This window comes from Podarcis tiliguerta, assembly GCF_965153285.1.
Source record: "Podarcis tiliguerta genome assembly, chromosome: 4".
NCBI lineage: Eukaryota > Metazoa > Chordata > Lepidosauria > Squamata > Lacertidae > Podarcis > Podarcis tiliguerta.
The window spans coordinates 93,407,573-93,418,073 of record NC_139537.1 but is presented as its reverse complement, the minus strand read 5'-3'; the positions used below and the strand labels follow the sequence as shown (position 1 = coordinate 93,418,073).

General features: G+C 45.0%; 1 protein-coding gene and 1 long non-coding RNA gene across 3 annotated transcripts; one reads left to right on the top strand and one right to left on the bottom strand.

The window, feature by feature from the left end:
* The first annotated feature begins 860 nt into the window (after window positions 1–860).
* Window positions 861–2,401, top strand: LOC310675397. Its single transcript, XR_014510105.1, has 2 exons — window positions 861–1,105; window positions 1,946–2,401. It is a non-coding gene; the product is annotated as an uncharacterized lncRNA (long non-coding RNA).
* A 3,721-nt stretch (window positions 2,402–6,122) lies between these two features.
* LOC310676751 (uncharacterized protein) lies at window positions 6,123–9,345 on the bottom strand. 2 transcript variants are annotated; one of them, XM_083438867.1, is made up of 9 exons: window positions 8,487–9,343; window positions 8,064–8,095; window positions 7,824–7,940; window positions 7,626–7,705; window positions 7,398–7,491; window positions 7,208–7,291; window positions 7,015–7,119; window positions 6,832–6,883; window positions 6,123–6,609 (listed from the first exon to the last, which is right to left on the bottom strand). In XM_083438867.1, exons 1-9 carry the CDS (start codon window positions 8,683–8,685, stop codon window positions 6,584–6,586), a joined length of 789 nt encoding a protein of 262 aa, XP_083294993.1. In that variant the 5' UTR covers window positions 8,686–9,343; the 3' UTR covers window positions 6,123–6,583. The 2 variants fall into 2 exon arrangements, with proteins under 2 accessions (XP_083294993.1, XP_083294992.1); XM_083438866.1 differs by having other exon boundaries at window positions 6,832–7,119; window positions 8,487–9,345.
* Between the last annotated feature and the right edge of the window lie 1,156 nt (window positions 9,346–10,501).

The window sequence follows — 10,501 nt, the reverse complement described above, 5'->3', positions numbered from 1 at the left end:
GGCCCACCAGGAGTCAAATACAATTGTTTTGACCCATTGTCAACCAGTTAGGTACCACTGGATAGACCCTCCATCGTCAGAAACAGGAAAGCAGCCTGCAACATTGGCAAACCTGTCTAAAGAAGAAGAGAAGCCATATTAGATAGTCAGTTTTGGAAATATATGAAATGTTAAGAGATGCTTTGATAAAAGTTGGGGGTGCCGAGAGTTGTGGCTCCAATTATAAGATAATGAATGTTTGATGACATCGGATTGAGGGTGAATGGTTATTAGTGAAAAAGTGAATAGAGAAAGATTCAATATTTTGTCAGATTTAAGGAAATGCAACTATCTACTAGACTTTAAGAGTATCAGAAAATAAAAATATGATAGAGGGAAAGAATTTGCAGACAGAATATTTGATTTGGAATACAGAGAAGGAAGGTCTGGGGAAGTCGGAGAAATAAGTTAAGGTAAAGAATACAAGGAGACAAAAATTGTTTTTAATATGTTTATTTTTTTTGTTGTATTTTGCTGTTTTGTGCTTGTGTGTTGTAGTGTCTATTTTTCTGGGGGTTTTTTTGCTGTGAGGTTGTTTGTTTATTGTTGTTTTACGTTTTTTTTGTAAAACTTAATAAAATATTATTAAAAAAAAAGAGAGAGAGAGTTGTGGCTCCAGATACTGCTTGTGGGTTTGGATAGATTGGCACCTGTGGCATTCATATGGAGCCCCCGGTCGTCTCACGGACTAGTGACCCATACACCATTAATCCACTGCCACCAACTAGGTCCTCCCCAGTAAATCACTTAGTCTCAGTCAGATTCGCAAGTTAACAAAGAAGAGTGTAGTTTATTGCAGACACAAACAAACTATAACCTTCTTAGTCTTATTTTATTCTGTCTTTATCTCTTCTAACTCCCCTTGATAGGCCTGCCTGTCACATACCCAATATACACTTACTAGGAGGGCAAGGGTTAACACCCTCACACAAGAACCAACAACTGTCTCTATTTCCAACTGCCTTCCAACTGCCTTTCCAACTGCCTTTCCCAACCAACCAGCCAACCCACTAAAACCAACCAACTGCCCACACCCAAACCTTGGGCTAAGCCCTTTTATAAACAGGTAGGCTCTGCCTCTGGCTTTCCTATTGGTCTACATTTTAACTCTTCCTCTCCCCCTGTACAGACATTTTCAAACGAACGGGCAAACGCCACATCACCATTCCCCCCCCCCCCCGGTGGTATTCACTGCATGGATGTAGCCAGAGGGCGGGGGGGCAGGTGCCCCCCAAATCAAGTAAATAAATAAAAAGACTTAACTTAAAGTAGAAATAATCATAATCTTTGAAACTGAAATGTTCGCTGAGATCACCTGGATGATGGCAGGGTGCACTCTAGCGACGCAACTGGCAACCTGCCTGAGCGATAGGTGCGGCTTCTGCAAACTCATCAATCAGGTAGCTCAGTCCTAGCTCCCCCCCCCCCCCAAAAAAAAAAATCCTGGCTACACCCATGATTCATTGTTTATAGACAGTTCAATTTGGCTCATTCTGCTTCGATGGCTTTGTACATATTATTGGCTTAAAACATAGGTATGTCGTTGTTTCTTTCAATTCAGATCAAAGCTGGTTTGGGGAAGGGTGACGTATCAAAAGTCAGGATTTCATAAGGCAGGAGAGATACAGGATAAGTGGCTAATGTTGTGTGTACAGCGCTTCTCTAACTGGCGGTAGGAGTGAATTGGAGTAAACAGAAATGCACGTCTCAGAGGTGGCGATGGGTTGAGTTTAGCTATGCTGCTTCAAATTACTCTAATCAATACCAAGCACCTGTAAGTGCACTTGAAATGATTTTGAAGCAAAATATTTATCATGCACTTACTGGGGGGGGGGGGAGGCTTCTAGAGCTCTAATCTTAGATGGCTGGTGATATTTACAGAGCTAACAGGTGTCTTCTTTTTCAGCTGAAATGGGAAAAACACAGAGAGAGGCCAGCGTTGGGATTAGAAAATAGAACAATTTGCTTTTTTACCTTCTTTCACTTTGGCACAGAGCAGAGCACAGATTAACTCCTTACAGTCCAGGATGGCAAAAAGACTGGCGTAATAAATACGATCGTGTTCATTTGGTTGTGAAGAAATTTGTGGCTGCAAAACCAAGCTGGACTTTTACAAACTAAGTTTAGAGGGAAGGGCTTTCAAGTCTGCAATGTGTCTGTAGGAAGAGGAAACTTGTGGCTCTCTGTGGCAAGTTTACATTCCCAGCACCAGAGGAGTGATGTTCAGAAAAGGCTGGTTTGATGTGCCACATTACTTTTTCAACAGCAGTTTTCTTTCTGCATCTTAATAGAAAATCCCTGTCCTTGAAAAGAGATGAGTAATTGGTGTTCTAACCCGAGAAATAAAAATGTAAATAATCCCTTATTCTGACTCTTACAATAACAGAACATGACACTGGGGCAAGAAATGTGGCAGCTAGATTAAAGATGAAGAGGATTTGTATCTTTCTTCAACCAAACAGGCTCATCTTCTCATTCACCTGAATTATGGAAGAAGAGGTACAAACCCGAAGGGCTACTTCCCAATGCATAGTTAGGCAAACAGCGACTCAGGGTCCTTCCAGATTATCTCTTTATTGAACATACAACCTGATTTGTTTGCAGGGAGATTAGATACCATTGTGTCAAAGCAAGCATTATCCTACATTTTCCGTGTCAGAAAAAAGTCTGGTCTATTGGGAAATTTCCATCAGTTGTGTCTCCGAAAAATTTTACACATCACTTGGGAAGACAGGCGAACTAATGCCAGTGTACTGGAAGAAGCAAAGATCACCAGTGACGAAGCAATGATTCTTCAACATCAATTTTGTTGGATTGGTCATGTTGTTTAGATGCCTGGTTATAGTCTTCCAAACTTTTCCGAACTTTAAAATGGAAAGCGTAATGCCGGTGGTCAACAAAAGAAGTTGAAAGACTCTCTCAATGCAAATCTTTAAAAAATGTAGTATAAACACCGACAACTGGGAAACACTGGCCTGGGAGCGCTCCAAGTGAAGAACAGCTTTTACCAAAGGTGTCATGGACTTTGAAGATGCTCAGGACAAAGGGAGAAACGTGCTAAGAGGAAGTCATGTTTGGCAAACCATCACCATGATCAACTTCTGCCCGGAAACCTATGTCTCCACTGTGGAAAGACGTTTGGATCCAGAACTGGCCTCCACAGTCACTTACGTACTCACTGTTAAAACTGTGTTTATGGAAGACAGTCTTACTCGGCTACAAGTGGTCGCCAAAGAAGAAGAAGAAGAGATACCATTGTGTCAAAGCAAGCATTATCCTACATTTTCCACATCAGAAAAAAGTCTGGTCTATTGGGGAAGCAGGTTTGTTGCGCAAAACCTCCCAATCAGCTATGGGGCAAGGCGAAAGTGTCATCATGTGAGTGAATCCCACCCCAAAATTGTGACAATCTGGGAGTGCTCTCAGAGTGTCCTTTTGCAGTCAGCGATATCTCCCTATCTGTGTGCAGTGCTTTAGAAATGATGAAGGACAGGTTGACAGTTATAAGGGGCAGGATCTTTTCTGTGGTAGACAATTGGTAAAGAATTAGCCTTCTCCTTGCTATCATTTAGGTCGACTCAAAAAATATTTTTTTACACAAAAAAAATTCAGGATTGCTTTCAGTGAGGCGGTTGAATTGCTTTCCTAACACTGAAAGGGATGAATGCTGTAGAAAGAATTGAAAGATCTTGCTGTTGTGGTTGCAGTTGCTTTATATTTTATATGGTTCTTCATAGTTTTAGATGTTGTAAGCCATTGGGGAAAATATTGGATTTTAAACAGCAGCTAATAAACGTATAGAAAATTGAGAGGGGACAGGCACCAGAAAATAGGAACAGTTTGGACTCTGAATAGTTGCACACTGTATATAGCTTTAAAAGGGGGAAGGACATTCGTGAACTTTCTGTTTTGACTCAGATAAATGCTGCAAAAAGTGGGGGGGGGGGGAGAGAGATTTTTGGAACTGGAAGGACCCCAGCCTGTCAGACTCTTGGCTTTTCATGATCAGCGTTCGTTTTGAAGAAGTCAAAAATAAATGGGGAAGCTTTGGTGGTGCAACTGTGCAACCTGGCAAATAACAGAACTAACTGAGGAAATGCTGGTTTTTGGAACTGCGGTGGGTTTCACAAGTTTAAACAGGAACCTTTCTGTTAAGCCACCCCCTACTTATTGTCTGGTCAGATTAGGAAAAGAAAAAGGCTTTTGGTGGAGAAATGTATATAACCTCCCATAATCTTGCAGTCCAAGTCATCCTGAAGCAGGTTAAGCTAAAAGTGGAGACGAGGAGAAATATATTGGCTCTTGCACAGCCCCCATTCCTTTTAACTTGAGCTGAAGCATTTCCCTATGGCTGTGCCTGCATATTCAATAGCTTTTCAAAGTGGCATCTTTAGATTTTCTGCCTCAGGTGCCTTAAAGCCAAAGGGTTGCCCCACACTGCTATTTAAACATATTCTGTCCAGTCCTATCATGGTGGGATAACGTGACAACTTCCTTATCTGCCGTTCTTTCAGTCAACCTTTTGAACCTCCCATGAGATCTTCACTCTTCTTATCTCCAGGTTAAACACACCTGCTTCCTTCAATGTAACTTCGTAAGACTGCCATTCAAGACGATTTATCAGCTTCTGAGATCTCTGCAGCTCTCACTACCTGGGCAGATGCTTCTATGAAACAAATCTGATCATCTGTTCCAGACATAGCAATGACAAGAGGAGCAGTCCATCTTCTCTAAAAATCAATTAATTGGGCTGTACTGTGTTATACAACAAGGAGGAGCTTGAATTTTTGAGTGCTGGCATGCCTAAGACATTCCTTGCCCAGACAAAACTCTTTGCAGGCATAAGCAGTCTTAAAACCACGCTTCCGTTTTTAATTTTGTTATTTTAAAAAAGGAGTGAGTGGATTTAGTTATGACACATCCAATGACATGCTGACCTATTGCCCCTCAGTCCATCTTAACTTTTACTTTACCAGCTGGTGCTACTTCCTTTTAAAAAAGAAACCACCCCATCCTTGAATTAGTGGTACAACACATTTCTTGTTAAAAATACTTTTAGAAAAATTAAATATATCTATTAATTTTTTTTATTTAATTCTCGGTTTCTTCCCTTGCCAGACAAATCTACAAATATATTTTTGCCATTCTTTGAAGCATCTTCTTCTGCCTACTGTTGGAGCAGTTTGAAATTAAAAGTAGCGTTTTAGGCAAAATATTCATTTTTATAACCAAAATTCTTCCAATTAGAGGGAGTTTCATGATTCCCCATAACTCAAGGTTTTTTCTTATATCTTTACATGCCTTTGCATAATTATCTTGAAATATATTGGAGTTTTCCGCTGTTAACCATATTTCCAGATACTTCACCTTTTTCTCAGTTGTCAGCCCACTGGCCATCTGCCAATCTTCTTTTGCCTGCGCATCCATATTTTTCACTAAAACCTTAGTTTTAGTTGTTTTAAGACCTGCAATGTCTCCATATTTCCTTCTTTCCTCCGGTAACTTAGGTACACTTGTCAATGGTTCTTCTACAGAAAACACCACATCACCCGCAAAGGCTTTTATCTTATAATTCCGTTGGCCCACCCATATCCCCTTTATGTCAGAATTATTTCTTATCCTCCGCACCAACACCTCTAGGGCTGATATAGATTGAAGCAGTGATAGGGGGCATCCTTGCCTTGTCCCCTTCTATATCTTACATTTTTCCTGTAATGGCATTAATTACAATCAGGCTTGCAGTTTGATATGTATAAATTGCCTTAATTCCTTTGATGAAAATGACTCCTAATTCCATTTCCCCCCTAATAACTTAATCATAAATGACCAAAACCAAAAAGAAATTCAATAGGGACTAATCTAAGGTTCTGCACTTTGGCAGGAAGAACCAGCTGCACCAATATAAGATGAGGGATACCTGGTTTCCTAGAAGTAGATGGGGAAAGGATCTAGGGGTCTTAGTGGACCACAAGCTTAACATGAGTCAACCCGAGAGTGATGCAGCAGCAAAAAATGCTCATGCTATTTTAGGCGGCAACAACAGAAAAGTGTCCAGATCGATGGAAGACGATAACACAATGAAATTCAAAACAGTAACAATTTATTGCACGTTTATTCAAAATCCATTAAAAACTATTCAGTTTATGTAATGCAAGAAAATGGATCAGCTTGATCCAGTGACACCAGAGAGAGCCATTTTCACTTGGAAGATGCAGCGAGCTTTTTTTCTCCTGCTCTGGACGGTAGGACTCGAGCCAACGGCTTCAGGATACAACAAAGGAGATTCTGACTGAACATTGTTCAACAGAGGAATGGACTCCCCTGGGAGGTGATGGACTCTCCTTCCTTGCAGGTTTTACAGCAGAGATTAGATGACCGTCTGTCATGGATTCTTTCTGTCTTTCTTGTTCTGCCCAATCTCAGTCCATATTTCATGGCTGGTTAAATCATCTGTCCCCCTCCTGATTCTCAGCGCCTCTTCTTCTGCCAGTCTTTGGCCAATTGAGACGTCCAAATAGAGGAGCAATTCCTTCAGGGAGGAAAATCATAACTCCTCGATGATGATGTCATCTGGATGGAAAAGAATGAAAAAGAGAGAAAATCTGTTCAGTCCTCTCCGCTTCTTGTAGCTGGAGTCAGTCTGAGTGCTGCCCTCCCAGGCCGGGGGGGGGGGGGTAAGGCCTGCCAGGCAGGGAGCAGGTCCTGTAGGACTCCCAGCAAGAAGACCTGGGAGGTGTGTCTTGGGCAAACAAGGGACAAGGGAGTTCACTGTCCCCAAGGTGTGGGGCTTACCTTCTTTCAGATTATTCCTGAAACAAGCCAGCTCCGGCCGAATTACTGTGTTCTGCAGAGGAAAGACAAACATGAGTCAGTTGACACTATGAACCCCACCCTGGATGGGTGTAAGAGAAGCAGCCCCACCCAGGAAGGATGGAAGCAACCAAAGAACTGAATACAGGAAGGCAAAATACTTACTCTGAGGTTCGGGAATCTTCGTGAAAGGGCCAGCAGCAGGGATATACTGCTGGCCGCTAATTTCCTTTGGTCTTCACTCCCCAAAAGGGCGTAATATCGGAGGTCCTGCAGGATGAAAGAAATGGGACAGTTAGTTGGGTAAGGGACAGGGGGGCAACCCTAAAAACACTCCTGGTGCTATCAGGATACTTACGGTAAGCAACTGGAGAAGGGTGCTAGTATTGGGGGCTTCTAGGAGGAGACCCCCCAGCAGGCTTTGGAATGGCCTCTTCAGTTCCTGTGGGAAAAGAGAGAAGAGAGGTTGAGTGCTGCTGGGTTAAATTTTGTAAGAGTGTGGGAAGAAGAAAGAGCTGTGCAAAGAGAAGTTAAAGCAGCAGACATACCTCTTTGTCCTCCTCTGCGCTCCCCAGAACTGCCTCTGTTGTTCTATGGAGGATCGCACTCACCATAGAGGGACTGAAGTGGGGTCTCATAAAACTGGAGAGAGAAAGGGAAGGGGTTAGACGCTGCCTCGTCCAAGTCTCCCTTGCACCCTTCTCCCTCCTGCCTGCTCTTGCCCACCCGAAGTTCTCCTGAAGTTCTGCTCCGCCCACCCCAAAGACCCCACTCACCTCAACTGCAGGAGGGCCTCAAAGGCCAGGGCCAGGCTCAGGGGGTGATCCCTGAAGTACTCCAAGTGGCCAAGGATGTTCTAGAAGAGAGCAGAGGAGGAAGGTCAGCTCCTTCCGGGAGTCTCCAGAGGACGGTTCCAACCCCAAACGCCAGCCCCTCCCTCCCCATGGGGGTCCCTCACGCCACCCATCACTCACCAGAATGGCTTTGGCCGTCTCCTCCTTGGAGTACTTCAGGGTTCGGAGCCCCCTGAGCTGAGCTGCCTGGCAGTCCTGGATGATGCCCAGGAGATACAGCTGATCTTTGTCAAGCAGCTGAAAGGCAAAAGTCAGGCTGTCAGTTCCTTGTGGGGGGAGGGCTCCTCCACATCTGAGAGTGCAGAGTGGAGTGCAGGTCTGAGGGGTCCCCTCCCTGCTCTCATTTTATCCAATACTCACCGCAACGGAAGGGATGTGGATTCCCAGCACATCTGCAAAGTGAAGGACATGGGGACAGGTGAGTTCCTCCCTGAGCCCCTTGCAAGGCTTTCCCAAGAGTTTTCTCCTTGATTCCAAGTCCTACTACAGGAGAGGGACACCCCTGGCCTTGGGGGCCAATCCTGACCTCCTGCCCCCAGAACATGGCTCCCCAGGGAAGATGCCCCTCCCACTGACAACTGTCCCCCTGCCTTGCCCCACAGCCCAGCCCCCTGCTTCCTCCAACAGACCCCACCGCTGGGGGGGGGGGCGCATTGGGTTTCCAGATGCTGTCGCAGATAGGCGGGTTGGATCCAGCCATCTGGCTCTGTGCATCTTTTTACTAGATGCAGCCCTAGCCCATTCCTGCCCTCCTCCGTCCCAAAAGGAGGGCCACTTGCTCACCTGACACCACGGGCTGCTCCAGGACTTCTAGGGGTGCCACCTTGTTGCAGCTGATCAGGCACCTTAAGCACCTGAACCTAGAAGAGACGAGTAGAGAGAGGGACTCAGAATTTGGCAGCCCCAAGTCGTGTGTGTGTGAGGAGGGGTGTCTGGCCCAATTCCTGCCATCTCTCTGCAGTTCTGTGACCTGCAAGGTCATCGCCAGAGCTGGAAAGAGGCAGCCCAGAGCACGAATGGCTGGCAGAGAGAGAAAGGAGGCCCCAAGTGCTATGGGTTCAAGAGCTCCAGCCCAAAGGAAAGACAAGCATTGCCAGCTGCTAAAGGGCTGCTCTGCCTCGTCTTCTTAGGACAGCCCTACCCTTCCTGGAGAGGGAGGAGACCACTAGGAGGGTCCTCCAAGCATCAAGGTGTCCCAGAAGAGGAGCAGAACATGAGGAAGGGGGTGGAGTCTTCCTTGGAGCCAGAGAGACCCCCAGGAAGGGGGAGAAGGCCAATGTTGTGGGGCAGCTGGAGAAATGCAAAATGGAGCCAGGCAGAGGTGTAGTGGTTGGAGGGCTGGACTGGGAGGACCTGGGAGAGCTGGGTTCGAATCTCCACTCAGCCATGAAGCTCCCTGGTGGACCAGAGAGCTAAAGCTGTGGAGGGGACCCAGGACTCACACCCCGCCCCCAGGAGACCAAGAGAAAGCAAAGGAATGGTACTTACAGTCTGCACATCTTCTTGATGAAAAATCCCCCCTCCATTCTAAGCTAACTGCCTATCTAAAATTCCCAACCAAGCCTGATCCCAAACTCTGATCCCACCCCCACCCCCAAACCCAGCCCTAACCCCCACCCTAACCCTACACTCACCCCTAACTATTCTTCTATAAACAAAAGAAATATATTCAAAAATGCGCACAAATGTGCACAAATGCGCACAAATATGCAATAAATAAATAAAAACAAATACATAATAACAAAAAATAAGTAAAAAGTAAAAAAGTAAAATAAAAGTGTTAAAATAAAAAGGTAAAATAAAAAATAAAATAAAAATAAATTGAAATAAAATGAATCAAATAAAAGAAATAAATAAAAGAAAAAGAAAAATAATAAGCAAATGAATACCTCTCCTCTTCTACAACCACCACCACTGCCTCTCTCTCCTGACCTCTCCTCACTAACCCACAACGGCCGCCTGCAAGTCAGAGGCTTTTAAGGGAAGAGCAAGAGATGTCACATAGGAGGGCAGGTCCTTGTCACCATGGCAACCCCTCCACCTGGACCTGGCCCCTCCTGAGAGGTGATGCTCCTCTGTCAGAACTTGGAGGCGCCTTCTGTTCCGCCTGCAGCTGGGCTGCATCTTCTCCCGGCAGATTCACATCTGCATTTCACATCCTTCTTGCTGCAGCCCCTTTTCCAAAGGGAGACCCTCCCCACATCCTTCAAGGCAGGCTAGGGGTCTCCATAGCGCAGGATTGGACCATCTGCCTTGGATGCAGGTCTTCTGTCCTGGGCAGCATCTCCGGGGGGCGGGGGCTGGGAATGCTCCCCCCATCCGAAACCCCGGAGAGCTGCTGCCAGACAGCGCAGGCTAGTTGAAGAAGGATGTTGAGCAGCTGGAAGGTGAGCAGAGGAGGGCGACCAGGATGATGATGGATCTGGAAACCAAACCTGATGAGGAACGGTTGAGGCAGCTGGGTATGTTTAGCCTGGAGAAGAGGAGAGCCATTTTCCAACACCTGAGGGCTGTAAGAGGGAGCAAGCTTGTTTTCTGCTGCTCCAGAGGGGAGGGCAGGAGAGGAGATTCGGACCAAACTTCCAAAAGATTGGAAGAAAATTTATAAAGAAAAATTCTTATTTAGGGAATTAGCGTAAAATTAACGAATATTAGGGGAAATGTTGGAATGAAACTATCTGGCTTTAGTAGAAATGATGTAAGGAGTTATGTATAAATAAGTATTAAGTTTCAAGCTTTAAGGTATTTTACGGTAAGATAAGGTTAAATAAATCAAGGCAAATTGAATAACGGAATAT

Bases quoted from the DNA above. Each gene is read 5' to 3' on its own strand.
- LOC310676751 (XM_083438866.1), bottom strand. From the start codon at position 8,685: ATGACCTTGCAGGTCACAGAACTGCAGAGAGATGGCAGGAATTGGGCC. The intron at 7,941-8,063 runs GTGAGTATTGGA...TTTGCCTTTCAG, and splicing joins TCCACATCCCTTCCGTTGCG to CTGCTTGACAAAGATCAGCT. The intron at 7,120-7,207 runs GTAAGTATCCTG...TTCATCCTGCAG, and splicing joins CCCTTCTCCAGTTGCTTACC to GACCTCCGATATTACGCCCT.